Source organism: Schistocerca americana, chromosome 8, assembly GCF_021461395.2.
Source record: "Schistocerca americana isolate TAMUIC-IGC-003095 chromosome 8, iqSchAmer2.1, whole genome shotgun sequence".
Classification (NCBI taxonomy): Eukaryota; Metazoa; Arthropoda; class Insecta; order Orthoptera; family Acrididae; genus Schistocerca; species Schistocerca americana.
In genome coordinates, this window is record NC_060126.1 from 127,415,772 (window position 1) to 127,440,386 (window position 24,615).

Consider the following 24,615-nt stretch of genomic DNA (forward strand, 5'->3'; position numbering starts at 1 on the left):
TATGTATCGTTAGATGCCCTATTTTTGGATGGTGGCCATATCCGGATAGGTGGGTATTTGTTCCCTGGACAGTGCTGCAGCTGCAGAAACTAGCTGATCTTGTCCTTCCGCCATTTTAGTGTCCTGCTAACCGCCAAGTGCATCAGTCGCGTTCCATGCTCGCAGTTGAGTTTTTCTGAATACTTTAAATATGAATATAATAATTTGCGGACACAACGTAAGCGTCACAGCTGCACTATAAGCTGTTTGATATTTTAGCTTTATTTATTGGTGATATACTATATTTAATGAAATTTATGACAAGCTTTTAAATCGAATAATTCATTACATGCTTCGATAATTCAGCAGTGTTTGTTTAGTAATTTCAATCATCCGGCAAACTTGCCCCTTTATAGATTTCGCTTTTTATTTATTTTTAGGAGAAGTTTGGGAAGAAAAGGAATTGTTGGGCAGCAGAAAATATGAGGCAGGTATTAGAAATAAAGAAATGGGATCTTTAAACGTGTCCAAAGTGTTTCAAGTTCCGAAATCTACACTTTTAGATTACGTAAGGACAGGGAACTTTGAAGAGAAACTGGACTCAAGGATAGGCAGAAAATGTGCTTTAGGAAGTGAACCTGAGAAATATTGCCAATTAATGGATGAGAGATTTTGTGGGCTATAGAGCAGAGATAATCGAACTTTAGCATATCAACTAGCTGTCCGAAATAATCTTAAACATCCTTTTGTTGCCGGCCGAAGTGTCCGTGCGGTTAAAGGCGCTGCAGTCTGGAACCGCAAGACCGCTACGGTCGCAGGTTCGAATCCTGCCTCGGGCATGGGTGTTTGTGATGTCCTTAGGTTAGTTAGGTTTAACTAGTTCTAAGTTCTAGGGGACTAATGACCTAAGCAGTTGAGTCCCATAGTGCTCAGAGCCATCCTTTTGTTCCAGACAAGCACATTGCTGTAAAATGGTTGCGGGGTCTTTTAAAAAGACATCCAATGCATTTGTTTTTTGTTTTAGAAAACGTAGCTTATCTCTACAGCCAGAGCAGAGTGTTTCACCGAAAAAAAAGTTTCTGCATTCTTTGATATTTCGCAACCTGAACTACAAAAAGTGAACTTCGTCCCTTCAAAGGTTTACAATGTAGATGAAACCGATACATGTGTGGTTGAGGGAACTCGATCTAAAGTAATGAGTGTGAAAGGTAAAAAGCAAGTTGCTAAACTATCCTCAGGAGATAGAGGCTCCTTGATTACAAAAAAAAATGTTCAAATGTGTGTGAAATCTTATGGGACTTAACTGCTAAGGTCATCAGTCCCTAAGCTTACACACTACTTAACCTAAATTGTCCTAAGGACAAACACACACATCCATGCCCGAGGGAGGACTCGAACCTCCGCCGGGACCCCTTGATTACAATTGTTACCTGTATGAATGTTGTAGGGACTTTCGTTCTACCACTTATCGTATTTCCACGAGTGAGGTTGAAGCCCGATATTTTGAAAGGCACATAACCAGGGACTGTAATGACCTGCCAGCCATCTGGATTAATACAAGCTCACATCTTCACACTAGCCCTGCAGCATTTCATCGAAACTGTGAGATCATCCTCCCAGAATCCAGTTGTGCTCATTTTAGATGCCTACTACATGCATACAAGAAATCTGGCCATTATTCAGTTGGGGAGACAGCACAGAGTAACATTGGTATACCTACTACCCCGTAGTATCCAAAGCTACACCCACTAGACGTCAGCTTCATGGGGCCATTCAGAAGGGTCTAATCACAAGAAATTGCTCTCTGCCTTGACAGCCATCCATTTCAAGCTGTGACTATGGCTGAAGTTAGGAAAATGTTAGGGAAAACCTATGTGCGAGCCACAAATATGCAAGCAGCTATAAATGGTTTCAAGACATGTGGAATAATTCTACTTCACCCAAACGTTTTTGATGATGCAAACTTCCTCCCACAGGAAACCAGCGCAGAAGAGAAAATAGATGAAGGTGTCTGCCGTGAAGATACTGCGATCACTGTTTCACCGTATCAAATGAGCCCACTGCCAGTCTTTACTTACTTTGGTATACAGTGTCAACGTAGCCGACAGTATTTCACGAGGCTCACACTATTCGAATCGATGTGATTCTCTCTCAACGCAATGTTCATGGCAGTATTAAGTCCACACAGTACTCTAATTTTAAATCCCTCGCATTACTTGACGTGACACCGACCTGCTACAATCTCTGGGTTCACGCGGAAACTCGCACGAAAATACTCTGTTCGAATCTCTGACTACTGGTTTATCATTCGATCTCTCTCTCTCTCTCTCTCTCTCTCTCTCTCTCTCTCTCTCTCTCATACAGCAGTTAATTATGCTCATTACATTTGATAAAGTTTCAACAAAGACTCTCAAGAAATAAAAATAATGGACACCCAAAAATGAAACTGTTAATAATAAATATGTAGCATAACACAATAAAAGGAATACAGAATCATACATTTTGCTAAAGAACAAATGAGTGACTTTTCTAAGATACAAAGTGATGAAAAAAGGGAAAAGTAGAGTATTTTGAACATGGCTCCGCTTCAGGAACGGTTACAGAATAGCAGGTGAATAAGACAGTCAACCAGTTGTAATAATTGGTGATATTCTATTAACATTAACGATAGTTCCAACAGGTTTAAATCCGCCTTCTTCAGGGGGACAAGAAACCCGCATGCAGTGCGACAACATAAATTACAATCAGTACATAAGGGGCCAATATACGGAATCTACTATCAATATCAGGTGCAGGCGTGTCACGGACGACATGATATAGACTTACATAGGAAAGGAGTAGTTATAAACTTCACATTAGCAAACAGTCTGTTAGTAGAGCGATCTAGCATCTCCACATGAAATGTATCTGCGACGGTCTGTACATACATACGTAAAAGTTAACCACCCTAAAATCAGGGGCTTGTCACATCAGTAAAAATCAACCACACAAAATTCCGTACCACGTTAAGAGCTACATCTTGACTGAGGGAAAGTGAAGAGCGTGGATACCAGGCGCATGCGTCGATAAAGAGGCAGAGCTATGAGGACAAGACCTAAAAAAGGAGCAAACATACATAACTCTAAGTTTGCTGAACTCTGGTTGTCAACCACACTCCGAAAAATTTGGAGACACACCTATTCTTCACAGAGAAATCAAAGGACGTTGGACAGACATTTGGGAAGAATTAGAGATCTGTAAATATCTAGGGCATAGGGATGGGAATTTACTTAACTGCTAGCTGCAGCTTGCCTGTAGACAATTTTTCAACGGAATGAGATTTTCACTCTGCAGCGGAGTGTGCGCCGAATTACCCATTACCCATCATGGTTATCGGAAGTGTGCCGGTCAGTGATGAGTGAAACCTACCGATGAAAATTAGTCTCGTAGAGGTAGACCAAGAGCTTTGGAAGAGCTACAGGTGATGTCGCCGAGAGGGCTGCGTAGTATGGAGTTTGAGTTTTAAAATGTTAACGTAAATTTCTGTGATCATTTCGTTTCTCTCTTTATCAGAAAGAGCAACCAGTTACTTATCAGTCTTCATAATTATTGTGAGGTTTATCTTATGCTTAATGTTCAATCAGTTGCTATTTTACTCGTACAGAATATCCGATCTGGATTTTCTATGAATTTTTTATCTCGAAATATTCCATATCACCGACGCTTGAAATATTTATTCGTACTGCTCCTCCTGAAGCACCAATCTTGGACGAACTGCTTCTGTAATTCCTGTCTTCGAGAACCAGTATTTAGAGATGCCATCGTTATTATTTAGAATATGAGAAAGCGGTGTGTTTAAAGGTTTTACCATTAATTCGTGTATTCTGACTAACCGTTGTCCCACTTTGCAACCGAAATAGAAGATGGTCATACGAAACTGTTTACAAAAATGAATGCCGTAAACGAGAATGAATCCGTCTCTTGTGCCGTTATCAAATGGCGCGTAGTATATAGATAAGACAGTCAAGATTGAGACGTTTAAACCTAAACAGAAAGAGACATATTATCTGAGAAAGATATGGTTCTGTTATCAGTAGTACGGTGGCAGATGATATTGGCTGCCGATCCATGGCGTATCGTACACAGACACATGGCAGGTCGCGTGTTGATACAAGTGGTGCATTGAGCGTCAACATATGTCGCCTGCTTAAGTGACTCGCCAGTCCACAACGGAGATGCCGAGCGTACTCGTTCTACTGGGTGCACTGGCCCTCTTTCAGGTTAGTGGGTTTTGTAGGGAAAGCTGTTGTCAGGATACTGCGTGTCTTAATTCTTCTGTACGTGATTTCGTGACTAGGAGATAACTATTGGTATTCGTATGATATTCGTCAGATGGCGTTTGTATTGGCACTTCGTCTGTCTTACTTGCTACCAAATCCAGCTGAAGTTTAAAACTGACAAGTTAGATCACGACTCGGATATATGCTACCGTCTTAATCCCACAGCCGTTTCTCACAATTACGCCAATGTTACTGAAAATGTACGCCTTTGTGAATGCTAAAATTCCGTCATGAAATTCAAAATCTTTATACAGACTGAAGGAAAGGCGTATCCAGATAATATTCTGAAAACCTAAAATATTTCGTAAGAAAAATATTCTGCGTAAGGATGAAAATACAAGCTGAAACCGCACCTTGGCCTCCTTCCCGCCTATTGTCCAATATAAAGTTAGCAGTTTTCGCGATATGGAACCTCTTGGTAGGTAAAGTTCTCCGTCCCGAAAATGTTACACCACGGTTTCATAAACTAAATCTGCTCTATATTAACGATGTATATGCAATGTTCTCATATACTGTCAAGCTCACCAACTCAAGTGTTTATCGCTTGACATTCTTTTTTTCCTTTTTGTTTTCTTTCTCGCCGGCACTAGTCCAACGTTTTCGTTCGACAAAACTATCTTTCAGGATCCAGTCTGCATTCGCGGCTTTCTGCAAAAAGTGATATAAGGACGTAATTTTGATCGCCTTATGCATTTTGTTCAGCTCCTTACGACTTACGCCCGAATTGTAGTACTGAACTGAGGAAATTTTAAAAACTTTTCCTGCAACTATTCCCACACCTGTTAGAAATTGTTCAATGCTGTCGATTAATGTAGCCGAGTCATTTTACTAAAACTGCAGATCTTGAATTTAGAGATGATACAAAATTCCTCTGTATCCACGAATAGGTACTATTTTTTTTTATAATAAAGAAATGCCTCCAATCTGGTGTTAAGATGTTTCCTGTTGAAACCTAAAGCCGCGATATTCTAGTAATTGAGCCAATTTCTTACATGTCAAGCGTCCGCTTCCAAACCTAAAACTGATCCTGACAGGTAAAGGCATCGGCCGTTGAAGGTATCACTTATCATTCATCACAAATTGAGGAGTCCATCAAAAGCATTTAAAAATTATTTTTCTTTGTTGTCATTGATTCCATTACAGTATCGCACCAATGGCTATGGAGGTCTGCATAAAGTAATGGGATTATGTATGTTTCACCATACTTATTTACATCATCTGCTTTCTCCTTGATCCTTGTCTTATGATTTCCGTCTAGCAACATCTTTTTATGTGTTTCCGAGCTTTAACATCTATAGTAGAGTGTATTTAAACTGGAAATTGGGCTGCATGTCAGAAACAACTAACTTGAAATATTCCCACACAAACCTCACGGTTATACCATATACTGACAGTGATTACAGTTGTAACTGATATACAGGGTGAGTCACCTAACGTTACCGCTGGATGTATTTCGTAAACCACATCAAATACTGACGAACCGATTCCACAGACCGAACGTGAGGAGAGGGGCTAGTGTAATTGTTTAATACAAACCATACAAAAATGCACCGAAGTATGTGTTTTAACACAAACCTACGTTTTTTTTAAATGGAACGACGTTAGTTTTGTTAGCACATCTGAACATATAAACAAATACGTAATCAGTGCCATTTGTTGCATTGTAAAATGTTGATTTCATCCGGAGATATTGTAACCTAAAGTTGACGCTTGAAACCTCCGACGTTCAGTTGCGTGTTGTAACAAACACGAGCCACGGTCGGCTAACAGCATCTGCAGGGACATGTTTACGATGACGACCGTGTTTACGAGTGTGGCTGTAGTGCACTGTTGTGGTTTGGTCTAGCTGTCGCAGTGTCCGAATGTAGCGCTTGCTGCTATTGTTATCGTGCATTCGTCTCCGCGCGCAGACCAACTGTAGTACACCGTGTTACGACGTCTGTGATAGTGTAGTGTTGTAGGAACTGCGACCATGGTGTATTCGAACTCTGAAAAGGCGGAGATGTTACTCATCTATGGCGAGTGTCGACGAAATGCAGCTGAAGCCTGCAGGGTGTATGCAGAACGGTACCCAGACAGAGAGCATCCAACGTGCCGCACATTGCAAAACATCTACCGCCAACTGTATGCAACAGGTATGGTCGTAGCATGCAAACGGGTCCGTAACAGGCCCGTCACAGGAGAAGCGGGTGCAGTTGGTGTGTTAGCTGCTGTTGCCATGAACCCACACATGAGTACACGGGACATTGCGAGAGCCGGTGTACTGAGTCAAAGTAGTGTCATGCGCATACTGCATCGTCACCGCTTTCACCCGTTTCATGTGTCGCTACATCAGCAATTACATGGTGATGACTTTAATCATCGAGTGCAATTCTGTCAATGGGCATTAACAGAGAATGCGTTGCAGTTGTACCTGTTTACCGATGAAGCAGGTTTCACAAACCACGGGGCAGTGAATCTACGGAACATGCATTACTGGTCCGTGGACAATCCTCGCTGGCTCAGACAGGTAGAGCGACAGCGACCGTGGACTGTAAACGTATGGTGCGGAATCATTGGCGACCACCTCATTGGTCCTCACTTCATTGCAGGGGCCCAAACAGCTGCAACATACATCGCGTTTCTACAGAATGATCTGCCAACGTTGCTCGAAAATGTCCCACTGGAAACGCGTCGACGTATGTGGTATCAGCATGATGGCGCACAAGCACATTCCGCAATTAACACTAGGCTGACCCTTGACGGGATGTTCGACGGGCGTTTCATACGACGTGGAGGACGCATAAATTGGCCAGCCCGTTCTCCTGATCTTACACCTCTGGACTTCTTTCTGTGGGGTACGTTAAAGCAGAATGTGTACCGTGATGTGCCTACAACCCCAGAGGATATGAAACAACGTATTGTGGCAGCCTGCGGCGACATTACACCAGATGTACTGCGGCGTGTACGACATTCATTACGCCAGAGATTGCAATTGTGTGCAGCAAATGATGGCCACCACATTGAACATCTATTAGCCTGACATGTCGGGACGCACTCTATTCCACTCCGTAATTGAAAACGGAAACCACGTGTGTACGTGTACCTCATCCCTCATGGTAATGTACATGTGCGTCAGTGAAAAAGACCAATAAAAAGGTGTTAGCATGTGGACGTAATGTGCTGTTCCAGTCTCTTCTGTACCTAAGGTCCATCACCGTTCCCTTTGGATCCCTACGTAATTCGGTGCTCTCCGATACACACGATCGAACAGCGGAGGAGTGGTACTCAAGCGTCAGCTTTAGGTTACAATATCTCCGGATGTAATTAACATTTTACAATGCAACAAACGGCACTGATTACGTATTTGCTTATATGTTCAGATGTGCTAACAAAACTAACGGGGTTCCATTTAAAAAAACGTAGGTTTGTGTTAAAAAACATACTTCCGTGCATTTTTGTATGGTTTGTATTAACCAATTACACTAGCCCCTCTCCTCACGTTCGGTCTGTGGAATCGATTCGTCAGTATTTGATGTGGTTTACGAAATATATCCAGCGGTAATGTTAGGTAACTCACCCTGTATATGAAGAACACTATACTGGGCCTACGCTTATAGCAAATGAGATTGTACATATTTTTTACCATATGTCACTTTTTCCACTCAATCACTGATCACTTTTATAGGCCATAAGCGATTTCGGTGTAGTCCGGTATAAGAAACTGGCTGCTGATTGGAAGATTTCTTAAGAGTCTGAACATAATTTAACTGCATAACATTGAGGTTTATGCGTCAACATATATGGATGTATGCCAAAACCTTGTAATGTTGCCTACGAACTAAATATCCGAAATTGTGAATATTTACTTTATCCGCTACTGACTAACATGTTACAGTTAAATAAGCCTCTCGCCATAAGTAACTTAAGGTATTTCTTAGCGAGTTACCCTGCAACTTAACAAACAGGTTCGAAGGTGGCTATGCTCGGCCAAAACATGACGCAGCAATAAAGAATTATATTGTGATATAAACTGACTAATATTAATTTGTGTTTGAACAGGTTATAGAAAAATTTTGATTCTTTCTGAAATTTCTGTATGAACTTTATTGGTAGCTCTGATGAGCTAAGACTACTAGATAAACCAGGGTGTGTCACAGGGTAAGCAATAGTGCGACCTAGTACAAAAATATGTGCTTCCTTAATTCTTTTCACATCATCTGACGGTTACAATATCAGAACTCGTAATCTTAATGCGACTGTGTGTGCTGACTGGAGAAAATATTGTACACTCTCGCAAAAGAGTATACTGGTCGCTTTGAAGCCTGCTTACTGGTGTAGAACAGGCTTAATGACCTTCACTTGTAAGACACAGCAGTGAAATGCTGTGTGTGTGCGTGTGTGTGTGTGTGTGTGTGTGTGTGCCTGTTTGTGTGTATGAGTGAGAGTGAGTGTGTGAGAGTATGTGTGAGTGTGTGACCAAGTGTGTGCGCAGCAGTCAGTTGTATGGAATCAACCCAGTAATATGGATCGATATGGTCACGTAACAGAACGGCATAAAGAAGGATTGTGATTGGATATGTCTGTGACCCCTCTGTGAATAAAGTTGGCTGATCTGTTGGTGAATAATTGCCTACTAGGAAATGGTGTACCATTCGCAGCCATGTAAAACGACTAAGAACAGTGGTGTTAAAAAAATTCCTAACCGACAGAGACTGGTAACTAATGCAATACGTCCTCTATGACAAACGGTTTCATGCCCAATAGGAATTGCTGCTGCTAGTAAATAGAGGTCCATCTCAACCAATTTCCTGGGCATACATTGTGAAGACAACTGCATGCAGAATACGACTGCAGTTGGGTACCTTACAAAAGGCCATTGTTCACACCAGCACATAAAAGCTAAATATATTCATTGGGACAAACAACACAGAGACATGACAGATCCTGACTGCTCGTATTTATGGTGGTCAAACCAATGTCGATTTGGTCTCTCCAGATGACGCAAGCCATCGAGTAACTGACTGCTCAAAGAGGCGATTAATCTACAGTATGTGGAGCGTGTAGTCCAATAGCCTATTTAACACAGGGTATAATATAGGGGTTGTCTAATATTTCAATGTTGTGAGAGTAATAAAATAGTTAGAAGGAAAGAGTCTTCAGCAGCCCTATCTAAAAATACAGTATTTCAATATGCAAGAAATGTTAATTATTATTGCATATTATAATCAGTCACTAAATGTCACCGGCATCTGAAATTCTTTTCAATCCTTCTCTTCCTCCACGACGTAAAATTAAAGTTCACAATTTGCTTATACAGGAATGCATAGCAGTCTAATGGAAGCATGTGGTTCCGATGTTACAGCGACGTAAGGAGGAGTAAAGGCTATCAGACTGCGTCGGAATTTTACTGGGAATGCGGTTTACCGTTCCGAGGAGTTGCTGCTCGCTTTTGTCAAGATTCCACAACTGCCATGCTGAAATGGAATCGACAGGTTCAGTAGGTTCATACTCAACACCATGTTTAATCTTAACGATGCTGCCCATCTAGAGTCTGAGAGGACTGGTATGTTGTTTGCTCGACCGTGCAGAGTTGTGCAGGCAAAACACACTCCTCAGGTCAAGAAAAGCGGTTGTTTACCGCAATACAAGTATCTGCACGGACTCTGCGGCGGCGTCTGGAGCGACACAGACTGCCAGCACGGCGACTATGCTTGCAGCTTCCTTAAGGCGGCAGCAGAAAGAGGGGCGCTGACACCGCTGTGCAAACACAGCTGGATTCAAACGGCATGATGTCGTCTTTCAGATGAGTCCAACTTCTGGTTACAGCATCATGATCTGGTGTACCCATGTATAGATGCTCCAAGGTGAGAGAACGTTGCCAGACTGCATCCGTCATTTCCATGCAGGACTGGCATATGATGGTATGGTGTGCCACTGGGTACACAACGCCATAATGTGTGAATGACATCAATGGTAATCTGCATAGCAGGTGGCTGTTCCCTATCTTCAAGGTCTCCTTGACATCTTTCAACGAGGCAACACATGACAACATTTCGCCCATGCTGTCCTGACCTATCTCGATGCCTTTATTTATTTATTTAGCTATGTTCTTTTAGTCCGTTATCCATATGCAGCTTCCCACCCCTAGGACAAGAGAGTGCCCTGAACCTATGTCCGCTCCTCCGCCCTCTTTGACAAGCCCGTCGGCAGAATGAGAGTGACTTCATATGCCGTAAGTCTTAGGCCACCGACGCTGTTTATTAATCAAAATTTAAGCAGTGGCGGGATTCGAACCCGGGACCGAAAACGTTTTTGATAATGAATAAAAGACGCTACATCTACACCAACGTTACACCCGGATATTTAAACCACTCGACTGTGTCAGGTAGGACACTAGTAACCTGTATCCGAGTATTACAGGTTTGATCTTCCTACTCATCTGCATTAATTTTTTTTTTTTCACATTTAGGGTTAGCTGCCTTTCATCACACCAACTGGAAATGTTGTGTAAGTCGTCGTGTATCTTCCTACAGTCACTCAATTTCGATACCTTACCGTACACCATGCCGTCATCAGCAAACAACCGCAATTGCTGCCTACCCTGTCCGCCAAATCATTTATGTATACAGAGAAGAACAGCGGTCCTATCACACTTCCCTGGGACACTCCTGACGAAACCCTTTACTGTGATGAGCCCTCGCTGTCGAGAACAACACACTGATTTCTTTTATTTAAGAAGAGCCACTCACATATCTGTGAACTTATTCCATATGCGCATACTTACGTTAACAGCCTGCAATGGGGCACCGTGTCAAGTGCTTTCCGGAAATAAAGAAATATAGAATCTGCCTGTTGCCCTTCACCCATAGTTCTCAGTGTATGATGTGAGAAAAGGGCAAACTGAGTTTCGCACGAGCGATGCTTTCCAAAATCATGTTGATTCGTGGACATAAGCTTCTCAGTCTGAAGAAAGTTTATTACATTCGAACTGAGAATATGTTCAAGGATTCTGCAGCAAGCAGAAGAGATATTGGTCTGTAATTTTGCGGATCCGTTCTTTTACCCGTTTTATATACTGAGTCAGTTGCACTTTTTTCCAGTCGCTTCGGACTTGGTGCTGGGCGAGAGATTCACGACAGATGCAAGCCAGGTAAGGAGCCTATGCCGTAGAGTACTCTTTGTAAACTCGAACTGGGATCCCATCCGCACCTGGTGATTTATTTTCTTTCAAACCTTTAACTTGTTTCTCTACGACGGGGATGCTTGTTACTATTATTACCCACACGGGAGTCTGCCCGAATGTCTCCTATGTGAACGATTTCTTGAAAGTGAAATTAAAAACTTCGGCTTTCGTTTGGCTATCTTCACTTGCCACACCAGACAGGTCAACAAGGGACTGAATGGAAGCCTTAGGCTCGCTTACTGATTTTGCATAAGAGCAGAAGTTTCTCCGGTTCTCTGCGACATCTTTTGCTAAGTAGTGACGGTGGTAGTTGTTGTATGCTTCGCACATGGATATTTTCAAAGACGCACGAATCTCTAATATCCTTTTTTGTATCTCCTGAAAAGTTTATTTCTTGGACGTATGGGTTTTCTCAATATTCCCATTCAATTTTCTTCCTGGGATATTCCAATTTCAGCTGCCTGTTTATGCAATTATCTCGTAGGCTGTTGTAGAAATACCTGAGACAGTCGATATATTTCAGTGTTTTGAACAGGACAGTTCACCGTAAATTACCAAACTCTGCAGCTATGTAGTTATTCCTTCAGCATAACCTATTTTAATTCGACTACGTTCTATTATCGTTATTTTGCTTTTGTTGAAATCCACCTTATATCCTCCTTTCAATTGCTGTCCCAAGTCTTTTGCTGTCACTGGCAGAACTGCAATGCCATACACAACCCTCAAAGTTGTTATTTCGTCTCCCTGAATAATTCATCCCCCAATATTTCTTAGGTTTCCTTTACTGCTTAACATTTCACAAACGAGATTGTAACTATCTGCTGGAACATCAGAAAAAATGAGCCTGAGGACTAAAACGGGCGGTTCTAGGCGCTCAGTCCGGAGCCGCGCGGCTGCTACGGTCGCAGGTTCGAATCCTGCCTCGGGCATGGATGTGTGTGATGTCCTTAGGTTAGTTAGGTTTAAGTAGTTCTAAGTTCTAGGGGACTGATGACCACAGATGTTAAGTCCTATAGTGCTCAGAGCCATTTGACTAAAACGGTTTTACAGAGGAAGATCGGATTGTAGTTTGTATTGATCCCAATAGGAGGGAAAAGAAGTATGGAAGTATACGATACTGAGGATAAATTACGATTTTTCAGAAAATTAAACTCAAATTAGTTAAATTTCGTATGGGTGCAATTATGATGCAATGTTTTTCAATGTCATTAATATATAATATTTCGATCCAAAAGAGATTGCAAAAGCAAGGTACAATTATTTAAACTGTTTCATTAGGAACTGTTATGTTTTGCACACATAGGCTTATTCATAGTGTCAACATATGTGACTATGAAATTGTTCGTTATAAAATTTGCGCAGGAAAACCTGATTATCCACTACACTCCGAATGAAAAACAAGAAAGTTTAATAATACTTTTGTACTGTATACTCACGTAACTCACAGATTTGCACTTTTTAACCCCAATATTATGCTAGTGAGAAAGGTCAAATTTAACACTTTGTAATCCAGGTATTCCGCTTGGTTGACACTTGTAATTATTTGTAAAATGCACCATTTATGTTTTTAATCTAAACACCTGAGCACCAGAATCATTCGTAACTATTTGATGTAAATAATCCATTTAAAACAATTTAATTGATTCTAAAAAAAAGAGATAATTTATTGATCTCTTTCAAAGGTTATAAATACGAGCACTGTCTAAGACCAGCAGGCAGTTGGCTCAGTGTAGTTGTGAAAGTCACGTCTGTCAGTGTTTTTAGTGCCGGCTAATTCCGTTGTATGTAAACGCGTGTATCGCAGAACCAAAGAGTTGATGCACAAGATGTAACTGTTTTGTCAGAGACACCATGTAAACTTTAGGTGTGTTTTTTAAAGAGGAATAAAAACGTGTGATGACTTTTATAAAACTAATAGATGTCTCCAGCCTTACCTTTTTTAAAAATCTGGACCTCTTATAAATATATAATACCCTAGACAACAAAAGTGAAGAGCCATAAACTTTATCTTTGAAACAGTATTATTCAGCGTTGTGACGAGCACCCTGCGAACATCTTTGAAATGTTTTGATGAGAAGTTATATTCTCCTAAAGCATGTGACATTTTATTTACTAACATAAAACTGAATTTTCATCATATTAAGGCAGGGGGCCGCTATAAGTTCCTCCTTCAAATAGTCTCACGAACGACAAAATGGCAGATATTGAAATAAGTGACACAGTGACAAAAAATAAGTTGAAATCTCTCAAGAGACGCAAGTACACTGACCTGATCGGAGAACCAATTCGATTCTACAAAGCAGCAGTAGATCTCTAGAGCAGTAAAGCGTTCCTCGTTCCTAATGACTGAAAAAAGCACCGCTCATTTCCTTTTTCAGGAGAGGTCGTCGAACAAAGGCACAAAACTATACGCCTATATCTCTACGTCGGTCAGTTGTATTTTTGTAACATGTTCTATGCTCGCGTTATTATGACGTCCTTGCAGGCCGAAAATGTGCACTGTCGGAAGCAACGTGTGTTCCGAAAGGAACGGTCGTTGGAAGTCCAGTTCACAAGACAAAGAAAGCAGTGGAAAGTGAGCTTGCTCTTTTCTCACACGATACACTGCGAACTATGGGTGAAGGACAACATGTAGATTCCATCCTTCTAGATTTCCGGGAAGCATTTGTCACGGTGCCCCACTGCGGGCTGTTAATGAAGGTTACGAGTATATGGAACAAGTTCACAGATACGTGAGTGGCTCGAAGACTTCTTAAGTCATAGAACCCAGTATGTAGTCCTCGACGGCGAGTGTTTACCGGAGATAAGGGTATCGTCAGGCGTGTCCCAGGGAAGTGTGATGGGGACCCGTACCGAGTCGGATTGAAAGAAGACATCGAAGTAAGTCTGAGGCGGGCTGCTAGATTTGTGGTTTGAACAACACATAAGTGTTACGGAGATGCTTCGGGAACTCAAATGGGGATTTCTGGAGAGAAGGCGACGTTGATTTAGAGCAACAATTTTGAAAAAATTTAGAGAACCGGTATTTGAAGCTGACTGCCGAACGTTTCTACTGCCACCAACATACAATGCGCCTAAGGACAACGAAGATAGCTGCGCGGCCTCAGGCTTCTTGTTACGGTCCGTCCATTCGGGCAGACATACGTTAAAAAAAAATGTCTCTGAGCACTATGGGACTTAACATCCGTGGTCATCAGTCCCCTAGAGCTTAGAACTACTTAAACCTAACTAACCTAAGGACATCACACACATCCACGCCCGAGGCAGGATTCTAACCTGCGACCATAGCAGTCTCGCGGTTCCGGACTGAGCGCCTAGAACCGCGAGACCACCGCGGTCGGCGGCATACGTTCAATCAAGTACTGGAAGGTTGGGGAATGGCAGCCCATTCTTCAAGGAGTGCTGTGCAGGCCAGTCAATTACAGGGATGTTATTGAGATGTAACCACTCCGCCGCAGGTCGTGCGTTATGAACGGTGCTCGATCGTGTTCAAAGATGCAATCGCCATCCCCGAATTGCTCTTCAACAGTGGGAATCAAAAAGGTGCTTAAAACAGCAATGTATGTCTGTGCTGTGATAGTGCCACGCAAAACATCAATAAGTGAAAGGCCCGTCTATGAAAAACACGACCACACCATAACAGCACCGCCTCCGAATTTTACTGTTAGCACTACACAGGCTCACAGATGACGTTCACCGGGCATTCGCCATACCAACACCCTGCCATCGGATCGCCACATTGTGTACAGTGACTCGTCATTCCATACAACGTTTTTCCACTGTTCAATCGTCGAATGTTTACGCTCTTTACACCAAGCAAAGCGTCGTTTGGCGTTTACCGGCGTGATGTGAGACTTACGAGCAGCGGCTCGACCATTAAATCCAAATTTTTTCACCTCCCGCCTAACTGTCATAGTACTTTCAGTGGGTCTTGATGCACTTTGGAGTTCCTGTGTGATGGTCTGGATGCCTGTGTATTACACATTACAGCCCTCTTCAATTGTCGGCTGTCTCTGTCAGTCAACAGACGAGGTCGGCCTGTACGCTTTTGTGCTGTACGTGTCCCTTCACGTTTCCACTTCACCATCACATCGGAAACAGTGGACCTAGGGATGTTTAGGAGTGTGGAAATCTCGCGTACACACGTATGACACAAGTGACACCCAATCACCTGACCACGTTCGACGTCCGTGAGTTCCGCGGAGCGCCGCATTCTGCTCTCTCACGACGTCTAATAACTACTGAGGTCGCTGATATGGAGTACCTGGCAGTAGGTGGCAGCACAATGTTTTTGGGGGTGTCCGGATACTTTTGATCACATATATCACATAGTGTATATTGTGATCTTGTCATTTGGAGACAGTGAGTGGAGTTGTGGACAACAGAAAATGGAGTACCAAGTGGAGAAATCGGAACATTTCCGACGTTTTCTTCTGTTTGGGTTCAATAGTGGGGTGACAGCAGCAGAGGCAGCCAGAAACACCTGCGGCCTATATAAGAGCCCGCATCTCGTGGTCGTGCGGTAGCGTTCTCGCTTCCCACGCTCGGGTTCCCGGGTTCGATTCCCGGCGGGGTCAGGGATTTTCTCTGCCTCGTGATGGCTGGGTGTTGTGTGATGTCCTTAGGTTAGTTAGGTTTAAGTAGTTCTAAGTTCTAGGGGACTGATGACCATAGATGTTAAGTCCCATAGTGCTCAGAGCCATTTTGAAGCCTATATAAGACAGAGCACGGCAAGAAAATGGTTTTCTCGTTTCAAGGAGGCTCGATTTGACATTAATAACTCTCCACTTTCATGAAGACTTTCGGGGTTTGATAGATGAAGATGTCGTGTAACTAGGGCCTCCCGTCGGGCAGACCGTTCGCTGGGTGCAAGTCTTTCGATTTGACGTCACTAAGGCGACCTGCGCGTCGATGGGGATGAAATGATGATGATTAGGACAACACAACACCCAGTCCCTGAGCGGAGAACATCTCCGACCCAGGCGGGGATCGAATCCGGGCCCTTAGGATTGACATTCTGTCACGCTGACCACTCGGTTACCGGGGGCGGACTCGGGGTTTGATGAAGATCATTTAAACGCATTAATCCATAATGATGCAAGTCAGTGTAGTCGAGAACTGGTAAAAGTGATCAGCTGCGATCATTCCACCATCGTGCGACACTTGTATGCAGTGGGGAAGGTTCATGAATCGGGTGTATGGGTACCGCATGCTCTAAGCCAAAATCACAAAAATCAGTGGATGGCCGTTTGTGCATCTCTACTTCCTCGTTGTCAAGTGGCTCTGTAGCGTTACTGCTGACGAGAAATGATGTTGCCATGCCAACATAAGGAAAAGGAAGGAATAGTTGAGCCCAAACAAAGCAGTAATCCCACGTACAAAGACTAGTGGGCATACACAAATGGTAATGTCATGTATATGGTGAAACAGCGACGGTGTGGTGTACAGCAAGGTTACTCTGGTCTTGCAGTCTGATTTGAAAGCCTACTGGCGACTACACTGGACTCGCATTCGGGAGGACGACGGTTCAATCCCGCGTCTGGCCATCCTGATGTAGGTGTTCCGTGATTTCCCTAAATCCCTCCAGGCAAATACCGGGATGGTTCCTTTGAAAGGGCACAGCCGACTTCCTTCCCCGTCCTTCCCTAATCCGGTGAGACCGACGACCTCGCTGTCCGGCCTCCTCCCCCAAACAACCCAACCCCCTACTGGCGACTGCAAGTTCACGTCCTAACAGCAATCGCCTTAACTTGCAAGCTTCCACTTGTCTACCTGGCCATGCGTCTGCTAAATTAAACCTGCCCTTTGACATTGGTTGCTGCTACTAGGCAGCATTGGAGGTTATCACTTTTATCAGATTCTTAAATAAAAATTGAATGCTGAGGAGAATTAATAAAAAGGTGACTCTGTCATTATTGTACCCAATTAGTGATGTGTTGTTAGAGTGTATCAACATGGTTATAAGTTTCTATTAACATGGCAAGAGTTTATTAATCATAAAGTAGGAAAGACAACACAAGTTAAGGGGATGACAAATAAATCATGAACTGTTGCCAGCACAAATAGAAGTATTACATAATTAGTACTCCACTGGGTGGCGTTTGGTTGGCAAAGACTAAGGTTTATTTGTGTTATCATTTCACACATTTATCACAGAGATCATTGTCTTGATGGGCCAAATGTTACAGAGTGTCTGGCCAGAGGCCTTGGTTAAACTAAGCGAAGTGCTTTTGTGTCCCAACATAGATCATTTCACAGCCGCCGTAAATGTTGCGTTCCATCCTAAAATTCTTCCGAAGGCGTGATGTTCCCAAAAAACTGGGCACGTATAGGGACGATTCTGTCTACATTGTTTACCATGCACGTTTCACTTCTGTACAACGCCTCTCTCGATGAAAATAACTTCAGAAAATACTTTCTATCATTTAAATTTATAAATTCGATGCTAAGAAATTTCTCTTTTACAAAACCTCTTTCCTTGCTACCGTCGGTTTGCATTTGATAGCCACCACTACGACCATGATCTGTCATTTCGCTGCCCAAATAGCTAAGCTCTCGACCACTTTTACTGTCTCATTTGCTAATCTAACTTCCTCAGCGTCCCCTAATTTGACTACATTCATTATCCTTGCTTTAGTTCCGTTCATCATCTTTTAACCTCCATCCGTTAAATTCAACTGTTCTTCCAAGTATTTTAGTGCCTCTGACAGAATTACGTCGCCAGCAAACAAAGGTTTTTTTTTTTGTTTTCTCCTTGAACTTTAATTTCTGCACCAAATTTTCCTGGTTCTCTTTTCATTGTACAGACTGAATTAATTTAAGGACAGGTTTCAACGCTGTCTCTCTCCCTTCTTAACCCCAGCTATTCTTTCATATACATGAAATGTGTCCGCAGTTGCGAATAAGAACAACCATCAGCGGTATAATGAAATGACGACTTGAACCTGACTTTCCGCTTGTTATCTGCGGTCGCATTACCATTAGGCTATCCGAGCATGCTCCGTGGCCAAACCATCCGATGGCTCCGTCTATAACACGTGACCCAAGGAGGACATGAAAACTCGCGGATTTTATGGACGCCTGCCATGTACACAATGGGCGCTTGCGACACTATCGAAACGCTTCAGCCAGACGACCTGATTTCTGACCTGTGCCCCTGTCTCTGATGTGGCCAGAAACGCCTATCAGGTAGATCCAGGGTAGGCTATTTTTCGCCTCTTTGGCCAAAAGCATGGCCTGCACACTGGTGCGCGAAATTCTTGGGACCAGCATTCTTTCCCCGGTAAGTGCTTTGAGATGTTCCTCTCCCTAGCAGCTTCCAATCCCCGAAAGCCCATGGCAAGATTTCCGGTTAAATAACAAAACCGCCTGCTTCTTCTCAACCCCTTAGAAAATACTATTCGAAGGAGAGCTTCCATTAAGATCCCACATACATTAACACTGTACATTCTCCCGTCAACACCTCCTCTCGTACCACAGAAAATGATGTCTGAAGTGTGATAACGACATTAAAGAATAACCTTTAATGTCCGCCTCTCGTGGTCGTGCGGTAGCGTTCTCGCTTCCCGCGCCCGGGTACCCGGGTTCGATTCCCGGCGGGGTCAGGGATTTTCTCTGCCTCGTGATGACTGGGTGTTGTGTGATGTCCTTAGGTTAGTTAGGTTTAAGTAGTTCTAAGTTCTAGGGGACTGATGACCATAGATGTTAAGTCCCATAGTGCTCACCGAGCGAGGTGGCGCAGTGGTTAGCACACTGGACTCGCATTCGGGAGGACGACGGTTCAATCCCGCGTCCGGTCATCCTGATTTAGGTTTTCCGTGATTTCCCTAAATCGCTCCAGGCAAATGCCGGGATGGTTCCTCTGAAAGGGCACGGTCGACTTCCTTCCCCGTCCTTCCCTAATCCGATGAGACTGATGACCTCGCTGTTTGGTCTCCTTCCCCCAACCAACCAACCAACCAACCATAGTGCTCAGGGCCAATAACCTTGAATACGAAAATTAGTGAGAGTGACTTGTCCTCCCTCACTACTACAAATTGTTCCCCGAAGTGTGCCCACCACTGTTGACATTTATTGTCAACAACCTAGATATTTTTCAGACACAATCCAAGACCGACGACCTGGTAGACTGCGTGAAGTGATGCTACGCCACCGCAACGACGGCCGGCATTCTGCTTGACTGACAAACAACACTAACAGGAGTTGGATTGCGAAGTCATTCTGCACCCACCTGATCTTGCACCCTCAGATTTTCACCTTCTCTGTTCTCTGTCGAACAACTTTCAAGGAACTTCCTTTCCGGATGAAAATGCTCTCCGAACATGGCTCGACGTGTTTTTTGCCTCAGAACTACGTGATTTCTACAGTTATCCCATCGATGGGACACTCTCGTAAATAGAGAAGGAGAATATGTAGGGGGCGTTCATAAAGAAACGGGCCGGAGGCATAATTACAGAAACCAGTACCTGTATGTTTGAAGTATTGACACTTGTTCCACTGTGACACAAGGCGGTGAATGGTTGTGTCATAAAATTCCCGGTGCTGTGATGTTAACCAGTTCCGCGCGTAGAGTTGGACGTTCGTCGTCCGAGGTGAATCGTTTGCCTCTCAGAACCTTTTAAGGGGACTAAAACTGGCGTAATCACAGGGAGAGAGGTCCGGACTCTATGGAAGGTGGCCGAGAACCTCCCATTTGAATTTCTGCAGCAGTGCCGCGACTCTGTTGGCCGTATGAAGCTTTGAATTGTCGTGGAACAGAATGATCTCACGGGTGAGATTGCCAGGTCGTTTTGATTTGATCGCTTGGCGAAGGGTGGTCAAGGTTTGCGAGTAACGCTGTGCATTCAATGTTGTCCCTTGCTGCAGGAAGTGAATCAGAAGGGGGCCATCTTGGTCAAAGAAGAACGTCAGCATAACCTTTACTGCACTCGTATGGATGGCCTTGGCTTTTTTTGGTGGTTGTGACCCTGGATGCTTCCACTGGAGACTTTGTCGTTTTGATTCCGGTTCGAAGTGATGACACCATGACTCATCTCCAACCACCACTCGTGCCAGGAACGAATTCCCTTTCCGAGAATAGCGCTGCAGACGAGCAAGACAGTGGGCCATTCGACATGCTTCCTTGTGTGGTCGAAGAATGTTGGGCACCCGTTGAGCACATACTGAATGTGCAGTCGTTCCTTCATGATGCTGTGAACACTTCCGACACTCAATCCGATCACGGCGACTATGGCTTTCACTGTCACTCAGCGGACCTGGGCAATGAGTGCATCTACCAGCTGGACGATGTCATCGGTAATGCAATGTGGTGCTCCAGACCGTGCATCATCGGCTGACGACACCCGTCCTTCCTGAAGCGCTTGTATCACGCCTTGACCCTTGCAACGGACATGCAGTGTTCGCTGTACACTTGTGATATTCGCCAATGAATATCCATTCCTCCTACTCCTTCCGCTGTCAGAAAACGAACAACCTCTCTTTGCTCTTCTTTTGACGTCTCTATGTCACTGTTTGCAATGCGACTGGCAGCGTTGGACGATTGATGCATGCTGGTGCTAGCTCTGTATAGTCACGTGACGTGCACTCGTGCCCTTTAGCGACGGGCTGCTAACTTCCGCGCTCGGAGGCCCTATTCTGTATCGTTCATATCGATCGGTGTAGTTGGTTTGTTTCGGTAGTAACGTCATTTTCGATTCTTTATCGAAATATCCTATTCATTAAGCCTGTTACCGAACAGTCCACCCGTCGATTTTACGACAATTGTACCGAGAGATTTTGGATTTCGGTGTGGCCCTGTCGATCGGTAAGCTGTGGTTTATGTACACCTATAATTTGTTATTTTAAATATATTTAGTGGTTTTAGCTTTGGATTTAGTGATTGTGTTACTAAAGAATCACCAGAGGATGCATCCGGTTGAAAAGTGAGTTCATAAGAGACCATTTTCCTTTGTTAGAGATATGGTTAGGTTAGGTTGTTACTGTGAATGATTGATCCAAAAAGAAAACATTTTCGGTCAATATTCTCTCAAAATACGTGTTATTTTAAAGCAAATAAGAGTTTAAAGATCGTTAAATAGCAAGACATCGGCTCTGCTTACATACACTCCTGGAAATTGAAATAAGAACACCGTGAATTCATTGTCCCAGGAAGGGGAAACTTTATTGACACATTCCTGGGGTCAGATACATCACATGATCACACTGACAGAACCACAGGCACATAGACACAGGCAACAGAGCATGCACAATGTCGGCACTAGTGCAGTGTATATCCACCTTTCGCAGCAATGCAGGCTGCTATTCTCCCATGGAGACGATCGTAGAGATGTTGGATGTAGTCCTGTGGAACGGCTTGCCATGCCATTTCCACCTGGCGCCTCAGTTGGACCAGCGTTCGTGCTGGACGTGCAGACCGCGTGAGACGACGCTTCATCCAGTCCCAAACATGCTCAATGGGGGACAGATCCGGAGATCTTGCTGGCCAGGGTAGTTGACTTACACCTTCTAGAGCACGTTGGGTGGCACGGGATACATGCGGACGTGCATTGTCCTGTTGGAACAGCAAGTTCCCTTGCCGGGCTAGGAATGGTAGAACGATGGGTTCGATGACGGTTTGGATGTACCGTGCACTATTCAGTGTCCCCTCGACGATCACCAGTGGTGTACGGCCAGTGTAGGAGATCGCTCCCCACACCATGATGCCGGGTGTTGGCCCTGTGTGCCTCGGTCGTATGCAGTCCTGATTGTGGCGCTCACCTGCACGGCGCCAAACACGCATACGACCATCATTGGCACCAAGGCAGAAGCGACTCTCATCGCTGAAGACGACACGTCTCCATTCGTCCCTCCATTCACGCCTGTCGCGACACCACTGGAGGCGGGCTGCACGATGTTAGGGCGTGAGCGGAAGACGGCCTAACGGTGTGCGGGACCGTAGCCCAGCTTCATGGAGACGGTTGCGAATGGTCCTCGCCGATACCCCAGGAGCAACAGTGTCCCTAATTTGCTGGGAAGTGGCGGTGCGGTCCCCTACGGCACTGCGTAGGATCCCACGGTCTTGGGGTGCATCCGTGCGTCGCTGCGGTCCGGTCCCAGGTCGACGGGCACGTGCACCTTCCGCCGACCACTGGCGACAACATCGATGTACTGTGGAGACCTCACGCCCCACGTGTTGAGCAATTCGGCGGTACGTCCACCCGGCCTCCCGCATGCCCACTATACGCCCTCGCTCAAAGTCCGTCAACTGCACATACGGTTCACGTCCACGCTGTCGCGGCATGCTACCAGTGTTAAAGACTGCGATGGAGCTCCGTATGCCACGGCAAACTGGCTGACACTGACGGCGGCGGTGCACAAATGCTGCGCAGCTAGCGCCATTCGACGGCCAACACCGCGGTTCCTGGCGTGTCCGCTGTGCCGTGCGTGTGAGCATTGCTTATACAGCCCTCTCGCAGTGTCCGGAGCAAGTATGGTGGGTCTGACACACCGGTGTCAATGTGTTCTTTTTTCCATTTCCAGGAATGTATATTACATGAGTGTGAACTGACGTTACTAGTGACTTTCTGCACTTTTTCCCACAAATGGTTTATTCAGTAATTATGGAAACGTGTTTACAACTTTGAAGTAACAATGGAAAGCAATTATGTGAGGCCTGATATTAGAAACCTTCCAAACTATTACGCATTTCTGACTTACGCAGCATCGTTTGGCAATGAAGTCAGCCTACGTTCCCCTGTAATAGTACAAGAATTCAGCCGCGCGTAGCTGTTGTTTAGCATAGCGAAGTGGTTAGAGCGCGGGATTGCACGTAACAGCCGGCCGGTGTGGCCGAGCGGTTCTAGGCGATACAGTCTGGAACCGCGCGAACGCTACGGTCGCAGGTTCGAATCCTGCCTCGGGCATGGGAGTATGTGATGTGCTTCGGTTAGTTAGGTTTAAGTAGTTCTAAGTTCTAGGGGATTGATGACCTCAGAAGTTAAGTCCCATAGTGCTCAGAACCATTTGAACCATTTTTTTTTTTTTTTTTTACACGTAAGAACACGGATTCGCGCACGGATGGAGTCAAAAATTTTTTTTCCTCTTCATATATGCAACACGTTCTGAGACATTGTTATTCGTGTAATTCTGCAATATTACTTACATGTAATAGCGCACTTCCTCAGTAATGATTTCGTGATTTCTGTGTGTTTAAAATACGAAATATAAAACTGTTTGAGATGAAATTGCTGTGAGTGAAACAACTGACAGTGACCTTTATATTTTTTTCTTGTCAGAAAAAATTCGCAATTTTTTCCGAATATGTAGCGATTTCCGAGTATGCGGTTAGACAGGAATCTAAGAGCAGAACTTAAATTACTGGGAATGTAACTAGCAGCAGTCATCTTCATAATCGATGCTTGTCACAAGTCTTTATCTGCGATCGAATCCTCAACAACAGTAAACAAAGATGAAAGATCTCCGCCGTAATATTTTTAGACTGTAGCACCATATACGAAACATTTTCATTCATGAGATGCATGTTATAAACTTCGATGAACTGCAGGAGCTCTCGAAAACACGTTTTTTAAATTTTGTTTTTAAGACCAAAATCGTTGACGTATCATATAGGGAAATGGGCTACTTAATCATTTGGATCTCTAGGAGCGAGTTACAACCACATTCTGTTTACCTTCTTAGTCTTTGAAACTCTCAATCAATTTTTCGGGTGTTTTTATAGATGTATCAGTGCAATATGGTACTACACACTATTCCTAACTCATTTTCCGAAACGTAGAATCCAAAACACGATGTCAGTGTGAATGAGAATAAGATGACATAATGCGGAATTTACGACAATCTGCAGAATACAGTCAAAAACACTATCGCTATTATGCTTGCATGGAAACATGCGGTCAGGGGAACTGTAAAAATTTCTACGCATTTCAGCTGAGAATAATTGTCGTCCGACATTTCCGCTGGTATTTTAGCAACACTTTGTACTGCGAAAACGCAAGTTCGATACTGCGAAGAATAGTGCGCCTGTGTCGTCTGCTAGCCACTTTGCGTTTGTGGCGCTGTGCGCGCTGCAGTGCGCATGCGCGGATGTGCGGCCGCTTGCTTTTGATTGGCTTGCGCGACGCGAACCGACAACAGCGCTTCGGTTCTCTAGACCCG

The 24,615-nt window shown here is 44.1% G+C and overlaps 1 protein-coding gene across 1 annotated transcript in view; it reads left to right on the top strand.

The window, feature by feature from the left end:
- Positions 1 to 4,109: 4,109 nt before the first annotated feature.
- Positions 4,110 to 24,615, top strand: part of LOC124545247 — a 32,262-nt gene continuing 11,756 nt past the window's right edge. The window contains exon 1 of the mRNA XM_047124120.1: positions 4,110 to 4,238. Coding sequence (XP_046980076.1) covers positions 4,194 to 4,238 — 45 coding nt within the window. The 5' untranslated portion in view covers positions 4,110 to 4,193. The remainder of the gene's footprint in view (positions 4,239 to 24,615) is intronic.